At 40.4% G+C, this 25,736-nt stretch overlaps 6 protein-coding genes across 11 annotated transcripts; 3 read left to right on the top strand and 3 right to left on the bottom strand.

Moving 5' to 3' along the window:
• The first annotated feature begins 23 nt into the window (after positions 1–23).
• Positions 24–2,239, top strand: LOC129597041 (akirin-like). 4 transcript variants are annotated; one of them, XM_055494464.1, is made up of 4 exons: positions 24–206; positions 796–918; positions 1,147–1,357; positions 1,623–2,239. In XM_055494464.1, the coding sequence occupies exons 3-4, from the start codon at positions 1,171–1,173 to the stop codon at positions 1,982–1,984; spliced, it is 549 nt and encodes a 182-aa protein (XP_055350439.1). In that variant the 5' UTR covers positions 24–206; positions 796–918; positions 1,147–1,170; the 3' UTR covers positions 1,985–2,239. The 4 variants fall into 4 exon arrangements, with proteins under 4 accessions (XP_055350439.1, XP_055350436.1, XP_055350438.1 ...); XM_055494461.1 differs by having other exon boundaries at positions 796–943; XM_055494463.1 differs by lacking the exon at positions 24–206 and adding an exon at positions 257–414 and having other exon boundaries at positions 796–943.
• On the bottom strand, positions 2,161–4,477 carry LOC129597040 (ubiquitin carboxyl-terminal hydrolase 10-like). Its single transcript, XM_055494460.1, has 2 exons — positions 3,362–4,477; positions 2,161–2,905 (listed from the first exon to the last, which is right to left on the bottom strand). Exons 1-2 carry the CDS (start codon positions 4,337–4,339, stop codon positions 2,423–2,425), a joined length of 1,461 nt encoding a protein of 486 aa, XP_055350435.1. The 5' UTR covers positions 4,340–4,477; the 3' UTR covers positions 2,161–2,422.
• A 230-nt stretch (positions 4,478–4,707) lies between these two features.
• LOC129597145 (protein maternal effect lethal 26-like) lies at positions 4,708–6,496 on the top strand. The gene is made up of 3 exons (XM_055494590.1): positions 4,708–5,175; positions 5,403–5,973; positions 6,044–6,496. The coding sequence occupies exons 1-3, from the start codon at positions 4,820–4,822 to the stop codon at positions 6,317–6,319; spliced, it is 1,203 nt and encodes a 400-aa protein (XP_055350565.1). The 5' UTR covers positions 4,708–4,819; the 3' UTR covers positions 6,320–6,496.
• Positions 6,497–6,901: 405 nt separating this feature from the next.
• LOC129597032 (band 4.1-like protein 5) lies at positions 6,902–16,487 on the bottom strand. 3 transcript variants are annotated; one of them, XM_055494450.1, is made up of 14 exons: positions 16,089–16,487; positions 12,116–12,220; positions 11,520–11,562; positions 11,346–11,424; positions 11,104–11,201; positions 10,859–10,985; positions 10,333–10,509; positions 9,533–10,000; positions 9,047–9,279; positions 8,666–8,930; positions 8,530–8,598; positions 8,221–8,359; positions 7,717–8,049; positions 6,902–7,385 (listed from the first exon to the last, which is right to left on the bottom strand). In XM_055494450.1, the coding sequence occupies exons 1-14, from the start codon at positions 16,230–16,232 to the stop codon at positions 7,194–7,196; spliced, it is 2,472 nt and encodes an 823-aa protein (XP_055350425.1). In that variant the 5' UTR covers positions 16,233–16,487; the 3' UTR covers positions 6,902–7,193. The 3 variants fall into 3 exon arrangements, with proteins under 3 accessions (XP_055350425.1, XP_055350426.1, XP_055350427.1); XM_055494451.1 differs by lacking the exon at positions 16,089–16,487 and adding an exon at positions 12,933–13,351; XM_055494452.1 differs by lacking the exon at positions 7,717–8,049.
• Positions 16,488–18,266: 1,779 nt separating this feature from the next.
• On the top strand, positions 18,267–22,698 carry LOC129597043 (E3 ubiquitin-protein ligase TRIM37-like). Its single transcript, XM_055494468.1, has 13 exons — positions 18,267–18,735; positions 18,801–18,908; positions 18,986–19,062; positions 19,575–19,670; positions 19,729–19,831; positions 19,921–20,043; positions 20,099–20,222; positions 20,311–20,500; positions 20,568–20,700; positions 21,191–21,418; positions 21,480–21,580; positions 21,651–21,885; positions 22,009–22,698. Exons 1-13 carry the CDS (start codon positions 18,589–18,591, stop codon positions 22,468–22,470), a joined length of 2,127 nt encoding a protein of 708 aa, XP_055350443.1. The 5' UTR covers positions 18,267–18,588; the 3' UTR covers positions 22,471–22,698.
• Positions 22,596–25,736, bottom strand: LOC129597044 (carbonic anhydrase 2-like). The gene is made up of 6 exons (XM_055494469.1): positions 25,362–25,736; positions 25,012–25,194; positions 24,361–24,564; positions 23,997–24,148; positions 23,382–23,565; positions 22,596–23,284 (listed from the first exon to the last, which is right to left on the bottom strand). Exons 1-6 carry the CDS (start codon positions 25,453–25,455, stop codon positions 22,881–22,883), a joined length of 1,221 nt encoding a protein of 406 aa, XP_055350444.1. The 5' UTR covers positions 25,456–25,736; the 3' UTR covers positions 22,596–22,880.

Here is a 25,736-nt window from a genome sequence, read left to right as displayed (position 1 = left end):
ATTGGATTCGTTTTTCATTTTGGGACTTATTTTGCAGTAAAATATAATAGTAAATAATTAAATATGCGCCAGACGTATTTATCATTTACTGTGAAAGATTTGTGTAAACTAACATAAAAAGGAATCCAGAGAACTGTTCTATTTTGTTCAACAAAAGCGGAACATGATAACCAGTTAACTGTTAGTGTTGTGCCTGTGTTCACTGGGTGAGTGCTTTCACTGCTTTGTACGAGAGCCATGTTGTTATATAACGCCTGCAACCTTTTAACTTTTGAACACTCGTAGTCGTAGAGGTTCGGGTACTTTTGCGAATCGGATTCTTCGTTCCGAAAATGTTGTGAGCGTGTTTGAAAAATTTTTTTGATGTTGATACGTAACTACTTTTGATGATTCATGGAATTATTCGCGTGTAAAGTGCGAAAAATTTACTATACTGGCAGATATGAGTAATTTAATAATGAGAATCTGAAATTTCAAATAATTTGATTCCCTGTAGCGTTGCCGAGTTACGTTTGGCATTTTGAAAAAGACCAACTGAGAGACTGCGTATTGCGACCAGTTAGAATTGCTTACTAATATTGTTATCCGAAACTCGAGACTTTGTTTTCACAAATTTTGGATTTTTGACAATTTTGCAGCACTAACACGGCTTTAACTGAAACGTTCTGCACTGGTTATTACGCTAAATCAAGGAAAAACTTTGCAGTACTGATAACGTTGTGCGCTGTTCGCTTAGCTGTAAACACGTGGTTTGATTGGATCTAATCTATCTGTGATTCTGTTGGTTGCTTGCAGTTGTTACAGCTTTTACGCATTCCTATTCTTGCGCCGCAATCTCTTCCGTGTTCCAGAGCTAAAAACTCACTTCTGTGGATTGAGGATTGCTTTTATTAAGTGATTCGTCAGAGATCACTTACGGTGAATTTCGATTTATCTCAAACAGGTGGGTATTAAAATGTGAGCTGTGCTGACACACTACTGTACCGAATAAAGCACACAGTACATTAACATACTGTAAGGGCCTTAGCCTTTTGGCATGGCTATGTCTGACGTTCTGTGTATGAGATTGCTCGCAAGCGCAGCACAGTATCTTTAACTTTTAGTAGGATGCACGAGATTGAGTTTATGGCTTATATTTAATTTCAGGGTATCGAACGATACACAGCTGGAATGGCTTGTGCGACTTTGGTTCCACAGACCGGGAAGCGTCGTATTGACTGCGTGGATGGACCCGATCATGCTGGAAGCTCTTTGCAGTGCAAGCGATTCCATGGGACCGAGCTCAATCTTTCACCCGCTGATTTCGATTCCCCATCACGCTATGGGCGGGCTTCTCCAAACCAGAACCGGGAAGCAGGTACTGTGTTTCATGATTTTATCATAAACTGTTGTTCCTGTTATCCATGTTCACTGAAATTTCACTTCCACACGGTATATCGCACGACGCGTTACTAATCCATAATTATCAGCAAACGTTTTTGCGTTTAGACATTAGTCAAAAAATGCAGTTTTGGTCAGACGACTCAGACCCAGTTGCTATATCATTAACTAACTGTGCTGTATCAGTTTAAAGTAAGTACCGTAATCATCAAGAGGTTTTTGATGTTGACTTGTTTTACCAGGACGTGGACCTTCCAGACCGCTGCTTCTTAAGCGCAGTTCCCCGTCTCCACCATTGGCAACATTTTTTTCAGAGCTGAACCTCAAAACCAAAACCGAGGTAGGACGCGATTCCATTCAGCACTGTGCCGATGCCCGCCAGTCCAGCGATGCAGCTGATGTCCGATATACTGCTCAGCAAGTGATCGACATCTGCAAACAGCAAGCGACACAGCTAAACCTGCGATTGCAGCAGGAATATGAGGCCACTCTGCAGGATAAGCTGGCCGAACAGTACCAGTCTTTCGTTCAATTTGCTCAGGACCAGTTGGGCACACCTATGCAAGGTTCCCCACCGGAAATGGAGTGCTCTTACATTGGATGAGAAAATCGCGGCGGTTAAGTACGAATATTATTTTGATGTAAAAATGATGTACTTAGTTAAAAAAAATTAATTTGGCGGATTGCGTTTGTTTTGATGCTGTGGTGTTTGTTTTACCCAAAAAATGTTGCCAATGATGTTGTTCTGGCGCTTCCGGTTGCTCTGCGAACCCACTGGATAGTTTCTTTATTTTAGCAGTTTGTGTATTCTGATCAAAGCCTCACGGGTTGAGAACACTCATTTATTAAAATTTATTTAAAAAAATCCATCCGTTTTCACTTTAAAGGAAAATTTTGAACCGTCGAATTATCGCAAAACCGCAAAAACGCAAAAACCCGTCGACCGCAAAAACGTTTGCTGATAATTATGGAATTTAACATTCGCCGAAGCTACTGGCTAGAAGCCTACAACAACTGTGCAAAAGACACATAGTTAAAAGCGTTAAAAGTCAGGTTGCATTCTGTAAAACAACAAGTACGGTACTCTGTGCAACTGGGATCTGCGCATATAATCGAAGCTAACAACACTAATTAAGGAATCATTGGCTTCAATCCAACCCGCTTGACTCGATGGATGAAACAGGCAGGCTGTGTAGTGGCCGTTTTCTGTTCCTTCGCCATAGTGAAAAACAACCGCTGACAACTTATACACAGATTTCGACGGCTGGAAATGACCAGAAGCAAACCAGCGCTCCTGTAGCCGCAGTACCGGCTCGAAATCCATCGGTTTCTGCAGTTTCGCCAAACCCCCATTGGAAGAAAATTCAAAATACTTCAAATGCAAGATCAGAATAGCGGGAAGCTGCTCGAACTGATATCGCCGAGTAGCTGGCACTGTCCGTCCCTTACTATCCTGAAAGCCATGAAGATTTTCCTGCTGCATAAAACGTTCCAGTGCACCGAAAACGGTTCTCACTCTTGGATCCTAAAATCACATCAACTACTATTTAATGGCCGTCATTGGGTGCAAAATATGACGCATTTATTTACGGAATAATAAAATGAATTCAGCAACAATGAAAAGGAAGGTGAAAAGATCAAACAAATCACATAAGTATTTGTTGGTAGTGTATCACATAAGTATTTGTTGGCAGGAGCTGGCAAAAGTAAATCAACAGCCGAACAAATTAACCATAAATGATAAATGGTACGACACAATACGAGCATTTCAAAATGTGGATTGCGCTAATTCAAAGACAGAGAATTTCCTCAATTGCAATTCCATATTTTGTATAAACGCAAAAAACTAGCAAAAAATAAAACATTTAAAAAAAAGAGTTGTTAAAAACTTCACCCATAGGACCATACATATAAACAAAAAGCATAAATGTAACGCAGAAGTAGCTGATTTTCGGAGAAGATATTTAAGCAAACTCCATACCTGAATAGGAAGATCCAGCATGAAAAACGGTTCAACGCTCCCAAAATCTTTAGCACCAGGCTGCTTTCTGATAGACCTCAGTTTACCACAAAATAATCGAGACAGTGGAGAATCCGTGAAATCAGCGAATTCTCGCACAATACTTTTCTTTTGGTTTGATCCAACATTTGTCCATTCATCCGAACCATTTTCTGCAGTATACCTATCGGGACCGGATACTTTCTCCACGGAGGCGACACCTTTAACCATCTCCTCATGTATTAGCAATAATACGTGGTTCAGAAATTCCTGTGCGTCTTCCTGATTTCCCTTGCTCAGCATCTGCTGCTGCGATGCTGTTCCATGTCGTTCCAGCGTTTCGTACACAAAACTCGGATCCAGCGGCGGCTCTTCACGGCCAAGCTGGGTTTTCCGGGCAAGATTACTCGGAATTTTGTTAAACTCTTTTACTAATTGAGCAAAACACGCAGTAACCGGCGGAAGAAAGGCATACAGTCGATCAAAATCCTCGGTATCCACATCCAGAGCTTCCATTAAGCGAAAGAACGGCGGACAAAATACCAGCGTCTGGAGAACGGCGTTGGCGTAACAGGCGTTACCACGGTTGATCATACCCCGTGGGGTCAAGAAAATGGTGCGGTGGTTGATTTCCACATTAATCAGATTCTTTCCAACAACCAATTCACCCAGATTGATCAGTTTATCGCGTTCCCTCTGCTGCTTGCCTTCTTCGGAGGTAATAACATATGGTGTTACGGCAGGACGCTTCGCTGTAGCGGATGACTGCCCCGACGTCTGCACAGACTGTGCAGAGGGTTTCGCTTCGTCCGGGCCGCGAACCAAAGCGGCCCAGGACTTCTTCGGTGCAGGAACAACCGCGGTAGGTGGACTAGTAACCGTATCCGCGGAAGAACCAGATTCTTCAAGGGCAGCTACGGCCTCACTGATAAGGATTTCTGATCCTGCAGTATCGGCCATGACAAAATGGTATCATCAACAACAACAAATAAACAACATTCTGGTAATTCCGAATTACACAGCAATCACTAAATGAAAATTCACTGAAATAAATGGGCAAGACGTATTTTACAGAACTACATGTAACAACTAACAAGTACCAAGGCTTTTGCACGCTGCAAGTGCAAGTACATAACAACATTCTCGTAAAATAATATTTCTTAAAAGTTAAAACTAAAAGAAATCCCCCCTCCCCCTGGGGTGACAGTCAGATGTTCAGTGTTCGTCAATGACGACATTCAGGAGCCACTGGGCAGTTGGAAACTGGAAGAACGATTCAGCAACAATTTTTCTCTTCGAAACTGGAAATGTAATCGCAGAACTGCAGACCTATGGTTTTTGTGAAATGTTACAACTTGCATCCTAGCGTTACAACTTGCATCCTTTTTCAACAAACCAGCTTTTCGATTATCGTAATTTGATTTTGTATAGGAGCTTCAAATGGATTTATCTTCCCCGTCAGATGTACCGCTGCGCGCTCGGATAAGAGAAGAACGAGCTTCTTCGTGTCAGCCTGTACGTTTTGCACTTGAATTAACTTTGGAGAAGTTTTCTGCATCCATCGAAACAAAGGATCGATCCACTAGGATTTTGTCCTCCGGAATCACCATGGCGGAATTGGGACTGACGGATTTGCAAGGACGCTGGCGCCTGGATGTCAGGCCTTGCTGGTTCAGCCCTGAAGATCCCGAAAATGTATATTTCGGATGTTATGTAAATTTTGTTGGGCAGGATGCTGGATGCTCCCAATGCAAAAGCTTTGCAACTGATACAGTCCATGCTACATATCAGCTCAGGTGAATTTACAGTTGTTTGTAGAAATAGCTATACCAGTACTAACCCAGTCGTGTATACAAATGCATACCTGTTTAGGGTTTAACATCCGTTATAGGTGCGTGTCGGGGGATATTGTGTATGTATATCATATGTATATTAAACATATACAGTATATGTAATAATTGTAATCACTATTATCGATGATACAATTGTAGTGGTAAATCATCTTCTCTCTTGTGCTTTGTAGCATTTCAACAGGGAAAATTGCTCCCCAGGTCCTCAAAGCCTCTGGCTGGCATAAAACACTCGAGTTTTCTGACCGTAATCCAACGTGGGGAAAATCTAAGTTATGTTCGCACGAATTGCTATTCGGATCGCCTAATGGCAGACGGGGAAAACTGAAAGACGACACCATAACTGTTAAGGCTGATGTTGTATTCAATTACTGGCAGAGGAACATCGAAAAGGTTTATCTGTCTAATAACGGTGGGATTGACTCGGTGCGTGCGAATGTTTCCGATCATCAGAAATTCGAGAATGCAATGAAACGTCAACTTGAACATTTCCGAAATTCCTCCGCCCAGAAGGGTACGCATGACTTCTGCCTCGAATCTAGTGATGGACAACAGTTTTACACCGACATGTGTATTCTCATGGCTCATTCAGTGGTCTTCGAAGCCATGCTCTCCCACGATTGTGTAGAGAAGACTTCAAAATATTGCCGACTGACTGACATAGATGGGGAGACTGTGAAGATCCTGCTGGAGTACATGTACGGCTGCGAAACCGGCAAAATCAGTCCAGCAAATGCGGAAAAGGTGTGAGCATGCAGGTGTCTCTGGTTTGTGATCATCGCTTGACTCTTGCAGTCTCTTGATTTTGTTGCAGGTATTAGCCGCTGCAGATAAATATGATATGAAGGAGTTACGGTCATTCTGTGAAGGTGTTCTAACAGCTAACATATCGTCCACGAACGCCGCTCACTGTCTGGCACTGTCTTGCCAAAGAGGATTAGACGGCTTGCAGCGAGCTGTTCTGAAGTTCATAAACGTCGGCAATATGGTAGCAGTGTTTTCAAACGATGCCATTATGGAGATTACAAAATATGATCCAGAGATGTTGCAGAATATCCTGCAATCAAGCATCGGTAACGCGAATCAGTAATCGAGATCTTGAATTTTCTTTTGATTACCGTTTAATAGTATCAGAACTTCGAACAGTATTACAATTGTAATAAGATACTTGCAAGATAAAGATAAATAAGATACTTGCAAGTATCTTATTTATGACCTGCATCTTATTCATAATCCTGCTATGCTGCGGTCATGCAGTGTCCGCAAAAAGCGAGTGCACTTTCCAAGTTATTTATTTTTGTTATCTGCTTGTTGAGTAACTGTTGGATTGTTTTTCGCGGTCAGTATGATGCCGCGAAAGATATTTAGCGATCTTGTTCGTCTTTAGTAATTGCTCTTGTCGGTTTCTGTCATCGCATTTTATAATTTTGATTACTTGGCAAAATTATACCAATCTGATATTTTCATCATTGTTAAATTATCGAAAATGATAACACATGGCAGACATTCGAAATGCGATCGGACGCATAAATTTGCAGCTTTTTTTGCATTGCGAAAATTCTGCACACGTAAAACCATTCATCAGTAATCTCCGTTGCCGTATAGCGCCGAAACGGACAAGTAAAACGTGCTCTTCTCATTTCAAATCGTGCCACGAAATCCAGACAGCAGATTCAAACCGGTATTCCTTTATACTCGTACATTCAAGGACGAAAGATGACTAAAAAGTCAAAAGTGTTGAAAATTTTAAAACAGAAAGCATGAAAAAGATAACAAAGACGAAATCAGACAAAAATTCTACGTGCACATGCTTTAACCCTGAGAACTGCCGCGTGTGTAAAATACAAACAACACAAACAGCGGCGTACTCCAAATTGTACATAGGGAATATTAGAAAGACAAAAAGCTAACCAAAACGCAACAAGCTGCTAAACGCAAATATGCTCATAACGCTGCACTAAACGTTAGAGCTCTGTAGTGATTACTCGACGAAATCGACTCGGCTCAGATTTCAATGTGGAAGTTATCGGCAGGGCGGACTTAATCTCGGACGGTGTCCAGCCACTACGGTGGTTATTGGGCGGTAAAGTTGTAGAGCCGGAAGATGCACCGGAACCAGATCGACTCACTCCGTTCGAGCCATTAAGAGACGGATCCTGAACAGAAAACCACTACCATGAATAAAATTCTGGGAAGATAGTGAGGCACATCAACGTTTCCGTCTTCTACTGCTCAGCACAAGAAAATCAGCAGGTACAATTACCAACCAGAAATTTATTGTATGAGGTTAATCTAACAGCTTAAAAATAAACCGTTAAAAAAAATCCCAATGGTATTTTAAAAGTTACTATACTAGCAATAAATTAACAAAAGATCTAATCAAAGTTAACAGACTACGAGTACGAACTTTTTGATTCGGCCTACGCATTTATTGCTATACTGAACCATCGAATATTGTAAGCGATTCCCATAATGCCGATAACTTACATGCATCTGTACTGAATGCTCTTCGCAAGCATCTTCTTTAGGCTCACTAACATTATCAAGCAAAGCAGCACTATCACTGCAGCACATAATTATATCGTATTCATCAAACAAATTAACAAGCGTCGGCTCAGAATAATCCTCTGTGGAGTTAACAACAGACTCCGCGTTTTCCGTGCCCAGCAATATATCAGTTTCCGTATCCGACCGCACAGGAGCTTTCGCGACTTCTTCTTCATGCTCTTCTTCACATGAAGCCAACAACAACGGAACAGTATCGCAATCAGTTGTATCCGGAACCAGAACACTTTGAGATTCGATGCAGCGCGCGGTTACCTAACACACAAGCCGCAAGCATGCCAGCAAAGCGAGCAGAGCAGAAAAGCGCAAAACTAGCACAATTATCGCAGTACTTAACAAAGAAAATTCAAAATATTTGGAATGCGTCAAAAGAAAAAAGAAGAATACAACAAAAATGCAAGCGGTATAATATAGCACTGTACATACCGCTGACAGGGCACTCGAGGTAGGCGACGGCGACGCTGATGGGCTGCTGCGAGGTGAAGCGCGGCCTGAATCACTCGACGGATGTCGAGATGATCCATTATTGGGCTTCAAGGACGGCGTTAGATTGTGTGTATCCGAGCTGAAAATGACGCTTTTATACGCTCTCAAACAACCGCAACGAAGGTGACTCCAAAAAGAAAGCTAAGTAGGTGCGGTACATAGTCGGAGTCATAATCAATAGTTTATGCAATCAGCGCTCATTATAAATCATAATCACCACATAAGGTCACTATTTTCTTTCACCGATACCTTTTCAATATGCTGACTAGTTCTTTCGGGGGATCCTTTGGTTTTATCATATCAGGAGTCAATTTGAATCTGGCAAGAGACAAAATAAGGGATTTACAAAATAAGTCTACCGTTGTACTTATACGCTGTGACCGACCCCATGATTTCTCTTGGAGGAGGATTACGATCGTGTGACGTTGAGAATGTACTCAGATTGACGATCGGTATGTCCACAACCGCTAATGTTGTTGTCCGCTCCGATGGCGCTTCATTGAACGCTGGTGCACGCTTAATTTCTTCCGATTTCAAATTTACTGTGTCGGTTTTCGACTGATCGGGCCAACTCGGACTGGTCAAAAGAGTTTGTGATCTTGCCGGTCGCAACGAGGCAGTCGGTGTAGTCAAATTGCTACCACTAAAATCTACGCGAAATAAATGGTCAAAGAAATTTCAAAGGAATTTCCAAGGCCGCAGAACTGTCGCAAAGACCTTCATTATGGCGTGCATGTTCCAGATACTAAAATAAAATTCTCCCTACCTATGGCTCTATTTATTTGCAACAGCGGTTTTTCTTCTCTGAGAGCGATTTCCGTCAACGATGGACTTCTTTTGGTGTCAAGAGTACTGCTTCGTGGAGGAACCGGAGGTGGACTGTCACCTACATGTAAAATCGTGGCGGCGATCACTTCACATGACGAACTAGACATAGAAGCTTGACGGGGCGGTGCCGGAAGTGTTGCACTCTTCGGTGGTAGCGCTGGCGGGGGAGGACTGCCAAATAGGTCAAACTGGTTATGCAATTCTCCAGCCGTCCTACTTTCAAAATCATTAAGTAGTGTTGCATGCAAAGATACCACCAAAAACAATATCGATTAAAAGTTGATTACGCATAAATACTAACTGGTCGCAAACAACTCAGAAGGGCATTAAGACGCAAAACTACACTGTTTTTCAGAAAACACTCTCCAACCATACTTCGCTGATACAGTTCAGTAGTGCCCATATTCTGTAGGAAGGACAATACCTGAACATTTTTGATGACACTACCCCAACAGTTCCAGCGGCAGGTTCGGACGCCGCGACCGGTGGCTTAGTAACCGCTGGAGTGATGATCACCGGGTTAGATGATGTGGGAATCGGCGGTCGCCGTATTGAAGACCGCCGTGAATAGCGCTGACTGGGTCGTCTCTCAAACTGGACAGTGCGACGAGCACGATTCTCGTGCGTGGCTTGGATCTCAGTCTTACCGCTGTAGCGGAAACGTGATCCCATGCGAAAAAAGTTCTGCCGTGCGCTGGGAGCCTGAGGGGCGCCACTTAAGCGGAAAAACGTGTGATGCTCCACTGCGCACTTCCATAGATGCTTGGCGGCCTTTTTGTTGCGCAGCCGAAAAACGAAGGTATGCTCAATCTGCTGCGTGCCTTGATCATCATCTTCCCACACGACCAATGTCAGCTTCTTCTTGTTAAACAGCAAGCGTGTAATCTTAGGCCTGAAAGTGCAGTAACCAACTAAAGATTCACAGCCAGATAAATTCAGCGAACCTATTCTGAGTTCATCGCTTTAAACACTTTTTACAACAAAATTTTTCAAAACCGTTTCACCAAATTGCTAACACACTCACGCAAGTAACAAATATAAGGCGAAAGCACAAACATATAAATATATCAACATTATCCAAAATGCCACCAACCAAAAAAAATGAAGGAGGTCACTAAAAAATCATACAACTTCGAACGTCGAAAATACGCCTTATACAAGCCCGCACGGTCATGTTAACATTTTAGATCTCTATTAGATACATCTAGCAGCCGTATGACTTACCAGAAGAACATTCCAATTTTAGCGGACCCTTCGAGGACCAATATTCCGGCTGGCGTCAATCCAAGCATATACTCATTGCCATCCTTGCCGTATACAATATGGATATCCACACCGTACATTTCTAGCCACTTAACCTTTTTCAGATAGCTTAACTCAACTTGAGCCGGAGTTTGACCCCTGCGCAATAAAACAACGAACGTTCACCACAAATATTACACCATTGACAACATCACAACAGCTATCCTTCTCTATAAGCCGCTGCTACAACAAAAATCGTTTGGCCAGAATTATTAGCGATGATTTATGGCATGTTATGCGGCAACTCATTTGGTAAGCGCACTTAAGCATCGTTAATGCTATTCTTATGTACCCAATAGGCCGAGCAGCACTAGACGCTCTCATAATACGAAATACGAATACAACAAGCAGTTTCAATCCTTATCAAAATTAACTGCAAATCGTTATGCCCTTTATCATAAACATACATGTCACTCAAAAATCGTTTTCTCTTTTCTCCGCAACTTACGCAAGTTTTTTGTAAGCTTCTACAATGGCAGTCTCCATTTCTTCGGTCTGCTCTTCTTCTGGTAAAAATCGGAATTCGGAGATAAATTCTGTTGTATGCACATCAGGATCGTAGTCACCGAGTTCCGCTGCCATCAGAAAGAAACGGAAAAATAAATAAATCACCAACACAGAGCATTTGGTAATTTAATCTCAACAATCGGGTCATCGGATGTGTCAATCCGCTGCGGATGGACACTCTCTTACATTGCAGAATATAAGCAGCCAGCTCAACAGCAGCATCGAAGGGACACGGTAGCCGACCGGTTTGTATGTCTTGTTTCAGTTGCAAAAAGAATTGGTACCTGTGAAAGAGCGAAAGAAATGAAAAGCTGTCATTTGGCAGACAAAAAACTGGTTTACATGGGCTCACCGCAAAAAAATGTCGCCTGCAACAGTAATAACCCCAAAGAAACGAACATTACTGTACACCTAGACAGATATTTCACCTGGTTAGTTCTTCGTGAAGAGTCTGTGGTTCAGAAGAATAGAACTTGACACGGAGTCTTAAAGTGTAGGGTGGACCAACTGGAAACAAACAAAAACCACAAAATCAGATGCAGTGTGAGAAGTGTGATACGAAACGGTTAAAGCCGTTTGATCCTTTGAATGTGTGGACTTACTTTTCATTTGTTTCTTTACAGTTTTTGTCGGATCCAGCCAATGCTGTAAAAACAGATGTTGAAGCTTCGTGAAACAGAATGTAAGAGGGGAATAATGGATTATTATAAAGAAAAGGTGTGTAGCCAAAACCAGCATCTCGCTGCGTATTCGTAAAAATTGTCTACAATCTATCTATGACCATTATCCAGTTACTAACTAGAAATCTAAAACAATAGCACAAACATCAAACAATCGAATAATAACTGGAAAAAAAGCAGAGAGAGAATGTTTACCACAAACGGCCTCAAAACATTTATGGACAACCATAAACACTTTCATCAGAAAGGTCGAAAGGTAAAAGACAGGGAAAAAAATTAATAAACATCTTAACAGTTAGAAGAGAACATTACCCGATAAAAATTACAAAAAATTCTGTGTTAAAGCTGATCAACACTTTTGCACCCAAAATAATTTCACCCAGAAATTAAAGCGCAGAAAGAAATAAATCTTCACTGCAATACCAAAGGTATTTTTCAAGCGTAAACAAAGTCTGACGAGCACGCAAGCAAACTATCAGCCGAATAAGGTAGAAAGTCTAATCTAGCGGTAAATTTACTTTCACTTGGTGCGTGTCCGAATACTGCAGCCCGAAATAATCCTTTTCCAACAAGTCCAATGAATAAAATACTTGCTCGTACAACTCCTGAGCAGGGGCTTTTTTCTGAAACGAAACATTTAGTCAGACATAACAGAATTATTTCAACATTCTGCCAATAAAAATTAAAGTGCACATAAACGCAAAATCGGAATTTCGATATAATCTGTAAGGAAAGAAACTCAATAACTTAAACTCTTAATCATTTTCATAAGCTCAATAAAAATAGATTCGTTCGTATCCCTGCGTACAATTCTATGCTTGCTGTGCACAATACTTCACAGAAATAGCTTTGTTTCATACAGCAGTCGACAACGAAAATTAGCAAACAGACCCAGAATTATTTTTCAGGTTTACCAGTGTTTTGCAGAAGCACTTTTTTACGATTCCACACAGTACGTAGTAATATCGTAACAAATACAGCATGGAGCGTTAGCAGAAGGCGAATCCTCGTTAAAACTAAAATTTAAATGGTGGAAAATTAAACTGTATATACGAGAACAACGATCAGCAGCTAGCAAAAGGTTTGCTGTATTGTGGCTGACATTGAACTTTTTTTCCCTTAGGTGCTCATCTGCATAACTAGGTTCTAACTTCGGAAGTTTTCGTAAGTCGTAACAACAAATTTGCAGCTAAGATGTTTAGTAAACTTGTCAACACTGTGCTCAAGCACAGTAATTATTATCAGATCAAAATAAACCGCTTGTCCTACGTCAAACAAGAACAACAATGGAACGGACGGTCATAGTTAACATTATTAATGATGTGAACAGCACACCTAGAAACATTGCGTCAATTCATTAATAATAAATCGTTCACTGGTCCGACAAATGGATCGTCCGCTTAAAGAATCATATCTCGCTAATTTCTGTTAACGTGGCAATTATGCTCGACCGATCAACAACAACTTCCAACAAGAGTTGTACGGAACACCAGGTGGCATCGTCGCGTGCCGCAGCATTCTGGTCAACACCTTCTTCCATAGTGCATAACTGCATAACGAATTACTTGACCGCGCCCATCCGCTATGAAACATATGCTCGTTTCCAGTGTTTCATCTCCTTATCGCTTTTATACCATGGCTTGGCAGTTGGTGCAGGCACTGTTCATCTGCGATAATTATTATTATGCGCTGACTTGTGAATGAAGACAGAAACGGAACCACAATAATTCCTACCATGGCTTACGACAGCCGTACTGCACATTCGAAATTATGCCGCCAAAGCATCCGCGCAACTTGAAAATTAATACCGAACCGAAGTACTCTTTATCGCTACTGATATTCCTTATCGAAGCTATGTTGTGGTGGTACGGCATGTCGTAACAAAAATGAGCACATACAGAGATTAAGCGCCGTACATTCTTCCGTGAGTACGTGTCCACAAATGTAAACAAGCTTGTTTTATAATTATTGATTCCGATTACCTATTTGACAAAAATTCAAATTATGTCTGCGGTAGCTTCACGGTAAACAACAGCACATCTACCCAGTAGAAGAGGAGCGAAGTTCCAGTGGACAAGTCTTCAGAGTGTCATAGTTTCGCGCTGAAATGTATGGTTCTGAGTTGGTCATTGTCGGCAAAAGAATGTAACTGATAAACATTCCCAGTTCAAATCCAAACTGTAAAATCTGTATTTCCTTCATTGATCACTAGTTATTAATTTCTATCCCTGCCGCTTTATTTTTATTATCTCACCACAAATATTATAGCACAGCGCTTTCTTTATTGATGCGAAACCACAAAGGCATTAAATAGAACATTAATGCACAATGGCTTTAATTTCACTTAACAGTCTACAAACATTCAAAAGGCTAAATTTAGATTTGATTTCAGTCTTTAAAAGCGGATATTGTATAGTAGGTGTCAGAAGTTTATTCTCATTCACCATACGCAAAACGCAAGCAGACTGTCACTTCCGGTATGCAGATTCTGCTGTCACAGGCAATAAGCAGATCACACAATCATTACTATAACCCATATTGTCCACAGCTAAACGACACTGAATAAAACTTAAAAAATAGTTTACGGAAACTGTTGCGCAAGAAAAATACCGCACCAGAGAACTTATTACAAAAGTGCATATGCTATTGACCAGACGTACGTGCAAACGGTATACATGCAAAGTTACGACTACAACTAGGTATGCTGAAATACCTTTAATACCGGTAAACCATCAAACTATTTCGTGATGCTGAAAATTAAAGTTTCCGCTTTCGCCCCAGACGATGTATGCGTAACTAAGAAATAGCATTACTATTTATACTGTAAACTATTTTCCCAAATTTTATTTAAATTTTTCTATGTACGTACATAATGCATATGACACAGTTCTTTTCCAGCAAATTCAAAATCATTTTCCCGCAAATGACGCTTTACATATGGAAATGTCTAATTAATGCTAATCAATAGCTTATCTGCTTTTACTTTTAAACTACTAATTGCACGAGTAATACGGTTTGCTTGTACATGTTACACTACTACAAATTCTGCGAGTACAGTACACTATGCAGAATATTTAATATGAAATATTTTATACGAGTAAAGATCCCAAAAAATGCAATCAAAACAGCTCAACTGTGTAGTGAAACACTTTAGGCATGGAGTTGCCTATGTGTAGTCAGACAAATCAAAGCCCGGCGTCGGACATTATCACAATAATATGACAAGTAATATCGAGAAAAGAGAAAAATGACCGCCCTGCCAGCGACCTGTAGAACGGAAGAAAATACTCGAGCCTCTTTAAAAATCTCTAACCAGACAGACAAAAAATGCGCAAACTTGTCCTCGCCAGCATAACTTGAAGTGAATTATCACAAGAGCTATTTCTACCGTTAACACTAATTTCAAACCATCCAGGCAGGCATAATTTTTTAACATACGATAATAAACTCAAACTCACAGAAAAAATACTTCTAATATTAAAACAGTCCGCGCTGAGAACGAAAACATTTTTATGCGCAATATAACCCACCCATATTTGTTTAAAATTCGTTCCAAATGATACCACCTTGGCCCAACACAACAGATTTGAAATCGCAGCGTTGACCATATGGGTCACAGATTGTCTACACAATGCACACATATTGTACATTATTGTCTTTCCGGTTCCGTTCCTAAACAGTTTATCGGCCAAGTCTCGATAGAGAAAATACAAATGCGTTCGAGTTGTGGTTTAAACATAACAGCATGTAAACATCGCTATATAACCACTATTGACTTATAATTTTCAAGCTTTACAACGTTCTATAAAATGGCCAAATAGGAAAATTGAAGGTTTCGCTCATGTTGTTCAAGCGCGTCATAACCGTTCGGTGTGTTTTTTAATAGATAAGCAACCGATTATTAATTATCAATGGTGAAATTAAGTACGCTTATGTGCGCGATAGCAGTGCTGATCAGTAGATCGTCAACCCACACAAGTCATGTAAAAAATGACTAATTACACATGTGAGTTTAATAAAATCAGTCATTTCTACACAAAACGGACGGGAGCACTTTTCACTGCTTCGCAATCAGATTTCATTCATTTTAACAAAATTGTTTAGAAAAGCTTCTTGCAAAATAAATTGTTCACATACTGCTTGCAATTTTAATGCATTATAGTTTATTATACGCAATAAACAGGTCAAAGTGATTTTATTAATTTCGTTAAATCAGAACTCAATACATAAGCAAAAACTGTTAATTAAAAATTTAAATGTAGCCTGATAGATAGTTATCACATCCATTACAAAAAGCTCAGGTGAAATTGTCTACAAAAGGTTCAGGGAATTCCTTCACAACGGCAAACAAATTCCAAATAATCTGACAATAAAACTAGGGAAATTCCAAATTTCAAAAATCTGAAGTAAATCCAGAATATTAATAGCTATATTAGTTACTTTTTGGATTACAGTACTCACGATTAGGAAATTAACAATATTTTGACTTACAGGTACAAAAACGGTCATATCCGTATTATCCAGCAACTGGATCTTGCATTCAACAGTCCCTTTGGGAGGCTGGACAATATCACCATTTTCCAGTCGGATTCCTTTAGGCGTACGGCGCCGACTTAGGAAGCGTAATATTCCCATTGTTCGGCTTCAGAATATCCACGATTCCCAACGTTTCGCCCAGTTAAATTAAAATTAACCCATATAGCGTGCGGATTATTGAAACATGAAATTTTAGTCCCCTGGCATACTGCGATGTTCAATATGCATCGGATGCTGCTTGTAGAGCTCTCACAAGAACCGCTGAAAATTTGAAATGAGGAAACAGAAAAGTGTGTACACTATTCGATAGGAAATAGCGCACATAAACACTCGGCTTGGCTGCTGCTACCTGAGATCTGGGGTTAATGCTTTTCTAAGCGACAAACGTGTTTCTGATATGTTAAACAGCATTTACGCATTGTACTAACGCTCTCTGATTGGTCAAGGCTGAATCAACAAGGCAGCCCTTCGGCAGAATCGTTCATTGTTTGCCTATGGTCAAGAAAAGCTAGCAGAGAGGTCTGCATCTGCGGTGTGCTCAATCCATGGCTCAATCGGCATAACACAACGAATGGTCAAGTTCCGGTGATCGGGAATTCATTATGTAGTATACTTACTTTACTAGCTGCAACAGCCAATATCCACTTTATCTGACAATACTTCCCACATCCAAATCATTTTACTGTACTGCAGGACTTCGATAATAAAAAAATAAAAAAATATGGACTTGATTGATTGCGTGAATTATTAGCAACAAATCAAATATCTTATTAGTTTTAAGGGGTGAATATTTAATAGCGCAATGCAATGACCCAGCGTAACAGGAAGGTTTGTGGAGTGACATTAGACTCTTCGGAAACAATCGCCGCTCTTTTTTTGCAATGCGGTGGTATACAAAATAATACTATTCTAGTACTGTACAATGAATACAATCATTAAATAACTTTTACAATACAAGTGATATTGTTTTCGCCACTGGCTAGCGGCTACTGAACAGATACAGCAATCAATTAATAATTTATGGGAATAAAAAAAACCGAAATACTATTTTTTAGCTTGGAGTATGTCTGCCAGTGTTCAGTTACGTCTACAACTGAACTGCCGGCGTGTACTCGAAGCCGGTAAGATTAATAACATTAGCTGATCAACTTGTTTGATTTCAAATCTTACATACGACCAACAAGATGCTTACACCCTTTAGCTTTGTTCAAGGTCGACATTTGAATCCGCTGCACTTAATTGGTACTAAAAATGCATGCAGGACAAAATGGAATTTACGGTATTGACACTGTCAAAGTGGCCGGTGTATATTCTACAGATTATGCAAATATTGTTTTTTGAGTGCTTATTATGATTGAGGCATCTATGTTTAGCACGTGGACACTGGACACAGTCACCTACTCTGTATTAGCAGCTGCGAGTCGACAAGGTTTTGATCCTATAATTTACCTCAACAACCGCAGCGCAGTCAATCGATTATTCGCAAATCGCCTTAGTTTTTACTATATTAATATGTTGCAAGCATGAAAGTTTTAAAAAGAGCGTATGCGTACCGCCGGCAGCGGTATTTGGAAGTATCAAAAACTATATTTTACTCGTATTAGATCAGTCATGCATCAGTACTAGTGGGGTGCCACTTCCACAAATTTCGCCATGTTCTCAAAAAAATTTCTGTTGCAAAGTTTGCTCTAGTTTTAGGAGTCGCATGATGTGTCTGAAATTTGAATGGATCAGTTTTGCGATTTCCTATATTTTACCGAAGGACTTCTCCGTACATAACATTACGGTAGATGACACATAATTAATATACTCCATAAGGCCAAATTGGCAGCTGGCTGCATAATAAATTAGTACGAGAAACTTTGCCACGATAATAGTAAATAGTATTTACTAAATACCAACCCTTAATAAGCGTTATTATTTATAACCGATCTGGTTGCTTTCGAATTCTGTTAAATTAATTAAATTTATTCATGGAGATCGGAAATGGAAGAACAAAAAAAAGCGAATCCCCAACCATTTGTTATGCTCGACGCTGTGCTGCGCAGTAGCGCTACTGTGCATTTTGCATGTGTGGTATGGAATATGGATATGGCTGGCCATATGCATGTTGCCAAGTCTAAAGTTGGAAACCTGAGAGGTGCGTGATGCGTGCCATTCATAAATCAATCGATGCCTGTTTGTTTATTTGGGTTCAGAATAAATTACACTGGATTTTGGTTTTGCGTACTAATCAACGTGGAAATGCATTCGAAAGTTTGAATTTATAAGGTAGAAATTATTGCAGTCATAAATTTCTGAGTGGTAAGACAGAACCGATATGCTCGTGTTTGAGGCAGTGCGCATTGTTCAAAGGAATCCTTGTCCTCTGGCTTTGAATTTTCATATCTGGTTTTCCTGTTAATTTAATGTGCATAGTGCGGTAAAACCTGACTAGCGGAACTGTAGAAGGTACATGATTACAATGGATCAGAATGACAGCCGAAGTAGTTCCCAAGCGGAACACGAGGAAGCACACCAGCTACAAAGCCAGCTGTCTACTGGACTGGAATCTGCTTTTGTTGGCGGAGACAGCAGTCCATCCAGCGATGCTGCTCGTACTGTACGATGAACTGTTTACTGAGATTCTTCTGTTTTTTATGGTTTTGATTGAGGTATGGGTTTTAGCTCAACATTCCCGAGGTCTTCTTCTGCTGTTTCATCTGCTACGGTGTCGTCAAAAAGCCACGCTTGTGCCCAAAATGCTCACATTTTTCGTGTTACGAGTGCTTGCGGGTGCGTGACATAAGTACTGGAAGCCAGTAGCGTCTACAGATGGGGTTATCATGACTAGCAATCGCGTTTATTTTTAGAAATGGTATTCAACCGCGGCCATTTCCGCAACCGGAGCTCGTTCTACCGTCAATAACGCACAATGCCCACACTGCAGGTACTTTGTTCACTATCTTTAAGTAATTAAAGTTGCTTTCTTTGAAAATACCACAAGGTTTCACGAAGTAGTAAAAGGAATTCTCGGGCTATCGACCCTATCGTGCAGCCAGATTTATCAAGCGCATTCAACGAGTTGACTTAATTAAGCTGGCTTATAGTTGTTTCTTCCTGCTTTGGTCGCATATCGAATGGATTTGGCAAAATACATCCAAAAAATTTATTTATTGACTAATGTTAAAAACTGCTGCTATATTGAAACTGCTTCAGTAATGCTCAGGCTACACTTCAACTTGCACTTCGGTAATTATTTATAAGCTTCGGCGCTCGCATTATCTTGAATTATGGAGATACTTATTTGCAAGAACTTGCGGCTTGTCGCATGAAATATGAAGAGGTAGTAATGAAATAAATTGCGAAAATAAATTTTCCCGGCATGTTGGGAATTATTAATTTTTCCGCATGACTGGCTTAAGTTTTGTTTTCCGCTGACGATATATTATTACATTGTAGATTTGCTGTGCCTATGGAGCAGTACATCAAGTGTCCTTGGGTGGAAGAACTCGTGCAACAATTGCAAAACGATACGAACAAAATCGATTTCAATAAGTAAGGTTTTTTTACAGTAGTTAAGACTTTGGCATTTTGTTATCATTATATTTTATAGGATTTTGAACGATCGCTGCACTACTCATAACGAACAGAAGACAGTCTACTGCAATACATGTCAGACATGCATTTGTTCTGGCTGTGCACTTTTTTCCGGCGAGGTGAAATTTATTGCGCTAATATTCACTACCCTAGCTTACTAAAGTACCTATGTAATACTCGTATTAACCACCTCTTTGACATTTTTTAGCATTCGATCCATTCTTTTAGCCCCATTGATACAGTGTATCGTACAAAGAAAAACGTTCTCCGTTCGGAAATGGAGAAGTTATTGCTTCGTATGCGAGCTCTTGAAGGGAAGCGCAAATTACTGGTAACGTGGCTTATCTGAGGAATTTGTCAGCTGGATTACTTTTTTTTCTCATCAGGATCGTAGCGTGAAAAGGGTCAGATCTGCCAAAGACGAAAGTGTGAAAGAGTGTGAAGCGATCATAGACGCCACGAGAGTTGATCTTTCCAAACAAATGTCGGAAAAGCTTGGGGAATTGCAAGGTAACTTTTGAGTTTCACGTTTTCAGCATATTCTGTTTTTCCGCCTTTCAAAATTTACTGAAACTATGCGCTTGGCTTATTTCAACAGGAGACCGTGGGCTCATTGTATTTGAGATTGAAATTGTGGGCCAGATTTTAAGAAACATGAAAGATCTTTTGAACAAGGCGCCTAAAAGTAATCTGATTGCACAAAGCGAGGATTTACTCAAAGAAACCAATAACGTCCTTGGTAGAGAAATCCCTTCGTTCCAACCACTTCAGGGAATACAGTACAAAAAGTACTTGGGCCTGCGAACATTTCCATTCTGCTGATTTGTTGAGCTTACAGATTTTCGAATTCTTCAGCGCTATTGTTCCGAATTACACGGGCGACGTTTTCGTAGTTCGGGATTTTGATAACCTTGCTGACAACGCGGAACCAATTTTCAGCCATTCCATTTTTTCCGGTGGTCTTCGGTGGAGACTGAAAGTTTATCCGGTAAAAATACTTACTATCTTAGTGTTCGACTTACTGTTACTTTTTGAATGTCGCTTAGGAGCGAACCCGCTTGTATTTTTGTGAACCTGTTGCTATTCCCATAGTTTTTTTAGCAGAAATGAAACATACGAAATTTTATTAGGAAATGAAACGTTTATCTGGATTTAAAATAATTCTGAGCATATGTGCTCGTGGTAGGTAGCATCTTTATCTCTCCATAGTAATACGAGTATCTATCTCCCACGCCGTAGCTAGTAGTTTTGCATTTCTTATGACGTAGCTGTGAGAGAATAACATTTTTCTTCCTTTTATGTAGTTTCTAATAAAATGCGTAATGCTTTTAATTAGAATGTTTCGAATTGAATAGTTCGTCGATAAGTCAATTTTCGATTTGCATTTTTAATAGTTATGTGGCGTAAATTATAAGACAGGGCACCGACTCAGGCTTATATTGTTTGTAAAGCTGAAGGTTATTCCGTTTCGTGTGCAGAATTATAAACCTGGAGGACTGCCAGATTCTGTTGCATGGTTATCGATATTCCTGGAGCTTTACGATGGTCCGCCTGGTAGTCACTTTCACGAATATAGGATTGATTTGATGCACCTGGGTACCATGGCCAATCGGTCGGACGCTAATCCTGATAGGAACGTGTCTAAGGAATTCTCTTCGAAATTTGAAGTCGGTGAATGCTGGGGCTCCAATCGGTTTTACGCTCGGGTTAGTGATAAATTGTGAACGCACTGAATATGATGCTTAATGGTTGTACGTGTTTTTGCAGGATCAACTGGCGGTCGATGGATTTCTGAATAATGGAATGGTTGCGATAAAATTTGAAATCAGACCCCCTAATTATGCTAAGGCTTACGAGTATGCAGAATGGTAAGGTGCCATTTTTTGCGCTCGTATAATGTACGAGGGTATTGTCCCTTAATTCTTGTTTTTAATTTAGGTCACTGGGGAAATGTGACGCTTTGTGTAAGGATCTGAAAGAAGAAAATAAAGAGCTAAAGGAATTTATCATGAAGGAGTTATGGAATCGTAATAGTTTACGTAGTCAAGAGAACACCGGAACGTCAGCTTATGCAGACGCTCTTTTTAATTCCGAAGAGGATCTCAGAGCACTGGAGAATGAAAGTGCGGCTTCCGAAATTGCCGATTTGGCTGCCCAAATGGAAATTGTACAGGTGTGTGTGTATATGGCTTGTGAGTGCAGTAGAATGACATTTTAGTTTTTGTCCGTGATTACGGTTTATGCTGCGGTCGTACTCCGTATTTAATTTTCCGTATTTAATTTTCTTGATTTTCAGCTGATGCACGACAACGAATGTATGCGAATTCCTTCAAACCAACAACATCAGCTCCATGGTTCTGCAAACACACATCTGCGTCGTGCATCGTCTCCCGTTCCATCTTTTGGAGATTGCTCTGGGCCGTATTTATTTCACAACCAGTTAATGTTAGCCGATTTATGTCAAGTCGTAGCTGATCACTGCCTGGAAGACGGTCAGAGCAGCGGAGAGTCTTTGGAAGGAACTACGAGAGCGGATACCGATGAAGGATGCAATGACGGACGATCTGGTGACCGCACACAAGAGCAAGATCAAAATTCTGATGGGTTTTCGGTAACCAGAGTAGTTCCAGAGTCGCCTCCATCTAATGATCTCTATCGCCCCTCTGTCGAATCTCAGCGACGACGCTTGGCATGTTTGAATGGAAGTAACCCGATTTCCGATAACAATGCGTTACAGCCTGGTTCCGGTGGCAGTTAAATTTAATCCATTCCTTTTTATATCCTGTCCTGTTAAATTTTTATGCTAGAGTCTGTTTTGGTTATGTTGCATGTTTAATTTTCTCTGTTTTACCTTCGATTTTGATTTTTTTTAACCTACGTTTTGTTGTTGGTGCTGGCCGCTGTGATAGTGCTTGCTTTACCTGTTCAGATCGTTACCGATTGTTGTCATTACCTAATCTCTGCACAATAGATAATCTAAAATCTGCAGCCTGCCGCGAATGCAACTGCGCATTGAGAATATGTACAGTAAACTAAATAGTACGGTACAATCGGAACGTAATTTTTATGAATCATAGTGAATTATCGTTTAACATGCTGGTATTACATAGCATGCTGGTTTTAGCATTGTGTTTCGGCGTTCTAGTAAGGGATTCATTGTTTCACTAATTAGAACACAAACACATCTGGTGCATGCTGTTCCTCTGGGATGCTGAGTTGTCGGGAGATGTTGATGGGGCGCAGATTACCCTCTATGGATCTCTGCATGCTGTGCGTCACCGGCCTAAGCATGTATACGCTAACATTCCGCCCAGCGAGAGGCTGTACCGGCCGGAAGTTATCGACTAAAAGGTCATCTTTAGTGTTGCCAGGTTTGGTTTTCTTGGAGTGGAGCTTCCGGAATGCAAGCAGATATTTCTCGGGAATTTTTAGGGGAGTCGCCATGACACTCCATATTGCGGCTTCACTGCACGGTGGTGTTGTCAGCGACCCCATATAGCGATAGAAAGTGCGATTGGCTGGTAAAAGATCAACCAACCGGAAGCCTTTCAGAACGAGATCTCGCTTTGCATCTAACGTATGAAACAACAATGTAGCTTCAATTGTACAGCACTTTCACGCGTGATAGAACGAGTAGTAGATATTCACTAAGGAATGAAAAAAATTTGCCTGGTTGGTCCAACTCGTTGAGAGTACTTAGCAGAAGGTCAAGATGTGGTGGAAATGGTTCCACAGTTCGGAGTTGTTTATCTTGGTTCGATACCTCAAACAACACACCTACAACGGCCAATCCAACAGGATCACGTGTGGCTTCCAGGTCGCTTTCGTAGCTTCGGCGATGCACAAGGTGCAGCTGCAAAATTTACCGTCAAGAAAAGAAGCTATAGTACTGTATAATTACGTACTCTGACTTAAATTCGTGTTTGAATGGGTAAGCGCATTGTGCGTTTGCAATCTTGCAAGCTTAAGCGTTTGTAACTTCATACGTTTGCTCGTATAATTATATTGTTTTAATACTTTTCTCTAATCATGTATTTGCACAGTTGCACTTTACGTTGCTTATAGTTATTATTATCACCATTGAAATAAAGGCGATAGCGCAATGAGCGGTTATTAGAAAGCTTATTAACCGAGATAGAATAGTGACATAACAAAAGTTTTTAAATTGATTAGGCAAATTCATAAATTGTTTTCGTATTCTTTTACTTAAATTTATTTTGTAAACACAGTACAATTACATCATTAATTACGGAGATATTCGTATAGAGACATACAGATACCTACTTCCAGCGCAGAGGGTTTTCCGTCGATGATGTGCTCGGATCCTCGTCCGTTGATGCCGCCCCAGTGGAAGTGGAACTGCGTAAAAGTGTAATGGCCTGGTAGACCACCATCGTAAATTTCTGGTGTGTGTGCCCAGTTTGCAGAAAACTGTACTACAGGACACAATAAACTGCACAGTCACAACTCTGCATTGCGTACTTTTATTTTGCTCATTTGTTATACAATAAGTGCATACACTTCTCGGACAGAAATAATACTCGTAGTAATATAACCTATTTATTTGTAGTGAGGTGGAAGTGAACAGATGTTACTCGTTAAAACCTTGTCCTTGTGTAAGGTCCAAGATTAATTATTTTTTGCTTACCGCCATGCCCGGTATTAACGGCATTCCATACGCTTTTCGAGGGTTCTTCCTCATAACTGGAAGCCTTGAGGGCATCGCGCTGTGGATCAGAACCTGCTCTAATTGATTTTGTATCAATGGCGACCGGTGATTGGCGACTGTTTTTGCGCGATGAGTCACACTGAGGGAATTTCTCTTTCCACTTTTCCGGCGTCAGTTCCTCTTCTAAAAAATAATCTTGATATTCAGCAGTTTTTTAGTGTCTAAACATATACTAGTACTATTTGCTCTTAATGAGGTTTGAATAGTCACAAATTCAAAGATCACTTGACTGGCAGAAAGTCCCAAGTTAACACAACATGGAAAAGCATCATTGCATCGAACTTTGTAAAAAGGTCATCGCATATTTGCATGACGCAATCCTCACTAAAGCCGGTTTAACGGTCAGTTATGCTGTAATGGTTTGCGTAATTATAAAAAAATTGCGAATATATCCAGTCTTTCCACATAGGTATTCCACGCAACTGATTTTGAAAAATGTGAGAAATGTTGTAACTTCTTCATTGTGTAATATATGAATCTTCTCAACGGTGTATGTCTAATAAATTATTTGAATTGTGTGTTTTTCTCCATCACACATGGTGTATGTGTGAAAAACGTGTTCCGTGTTACCTGCACCGCTTCCCGTAGCCGATGGCGGGTGATCAGGATAATTGTATCCCCAGTGTACAACGGAAGGCGCGGCGTCATTCTTTGGTTTTTTATTAATGTCCACAGCATTTTGTTTGTTATTGGGTGGCGGAGTAGCAATGTTGGCGACCACTGAGTTTTTAACAGGTGTAGCAGCACCGACACCTAACATGAGAAGGTCAACAATAATTCTGAATGGTGCTGTAAAGTAGTATGCAATTATATCCTTTGTTACTGAGTTACTTTCAAAATACGAGGTACTTGTAAACATTTTAAATAACCGTTCGAAGTACAAAGCGGTAAAATTCTACAAGCGAAAATGATAAATTTACCGATGGCGAGGCCGGAGCAAACTAGCAGGGCGTAGAGAAATGAAATTATTCGCCTGTGGTAAACCATAGCAGCGTTTTGACATGAGGACATCATGCACAAAAAGAATAAATATTTTCTAACTTCTGGTTAATCTGTTAACGCAACTTTAACTTTACTTTGTGCAGGTACGTCCATCCGTAGTGATGAAATTAAGTACAGTAAATGCTGAATCGTTTTTGCTTCGATCAAAAAATACTCGGAGTACGAGTACTCGATCTTGCTTAAAGTGTAGTACAAAACACACGCACAGTTCAGTACAGCAATTACCAATTAAACAACATAGGCGGGATAGGTAACTGGAGTAATTTATTTTATCAGGAAGGACAATTAGCAGT

This window comes from Paramacrobiotus metropolitanus, unplaced genomic scaffold (assembly GCF_019649055.1).
Source record: "Paramacrobiotus metropolitanus isolate TYO unplaced genomic scaffold, Prichtersi_v1.0 Parri_scaffold0000100, whole genome shotgun sequence".
In the NCBI taxonomy this organism is placed as follows: Eukaryota; Metazoa; Tardigrada; class Eutardigrada; order Parachela; family Macrobiotidae; genus Paramacrobiotus; species Paramacrobiotus metropolitanus.
The sequence above is the reverse complement of the archived record's forward strand: the minus strand, read 5'-3'. Positions and strand labels throughout refer to the sequence as shown.

Excerpts from the sequence above, each read along its gene's own strand:
- LOC129597041 (XM_055494464.1), top strand. The coding sequence starts at position 1,171 with ATGGCTTGTGCGACTTTGGTTCCACAGACCGGGAAGCGTCGTATTGAC. Across the intron at positions 1,358-1,622 it reads AAACCAGAACCGGGAAGCAG|GACGTGGACCTTCCAGACCG; the intron begins GTACTGTGTTTC and ends TTGTTTTACCAG.
- LOC129597040 (XM_055494460.1), bottom strand. The coding sequence starts at position 4,339 with ATGGCCGATACTGCAGGATCAGAAATCCTTATCAGTGAGGCCGTAGCT. Across the intron at positions 2,906-3,361 it reads TGCTGGATCTTCCTATTCAG|GATCCAAGAGTGAGAACCGT; the intron begins GTATGGAGTTTG and ends ATGTGATTTTAG.
- LOC129597145 (XM_055494590.1), top strand. The coding sequence starts at position 4,820 with ATGGATTTATCTTCCCCGTCAGATGTACCGCTGCGCGCTCGGATAAGA. Across the intron at positions 5,176-5,402 it reads CATGCTACATATCAGCTCAG|CATTTCAACAGGGAAAATTG; the intron begins GTGAATTTACAG and ends TGTGCTTTGTAG. Across the intron at positions 5,974-6,043 it reads GTCCAGCAAATGCGGAAAAG|GTATTAGCCGCTGCAGATAA; the intron begins GTGTGAGCATGC and ends ATTTTGTTGCAG.
- LOC129597032 (XM_055494450.1), bottom strand. The coding sequence starts at position 16,232 with ATGGGAATATTACGCTTCCTAAGTCGGCGCCGTACGCCTAAAGGAATC. Across the intron at positions 11,563-12,115 it reads CGGACACGCACCAAGTGAAA|CATTGGCTGGATCCGACAAA; the intron begins GTAAATTTACCG and ends CTGTTTTTACAG. Across the intron at positions 11,202-11,345 it reads CTTCACGAAGAACTAACCAG|GTACCAATTCTTTTTGCAAC; the intron begins GTGAAATATCTG and ends GCTCTTTCACAG.
- LOC129597043 (XM_055494468.1), top strand. The coding sequence starts at position 18,589 with ATGATTACAATGGATCAGAATGACAGCCGAAGTAGTTCCCAAGCGGAA. Across the intron at positions 20,044-20,098 it reads AAGGGAAGCGCAAATTACTG|GATCGTAGCGTGAAAAGGGT; the intron begins GTAACGTGGCTT and ends TTTTCTCATCAG. Across the intron at positions 21,886-22,008 it reads CCCAAATGGAAATTGTACAG|CTGATGCACGACAACGAATG; the intron begins GTGTGTGTGTAT and ends CTTGATTTTCAG.
- LOC129597044 (XM_055494469.1), bottom strand. The coding sequence starts at position 25,455 with ATGATGTCCTCATGTCAAAACGCTGCTATGGTTTACCACAGGCGAATA. Across the intron at positions 25,195-25,361 it reads TTGCTCCGGCCTCGCCATCG|GTGTCGGTGCTGCTACACCT; the intron begins GTAAATTTATCA and ends TTCTCATGTTAG. Across the intron at positions 24,149-24,360 it reads CGTTAATACCGGGCATGGCG|TACAGTTTTCTGCAAACTGG; the intron begins GTAAGCAAAAAA and ends TGTGTCCTGTAG.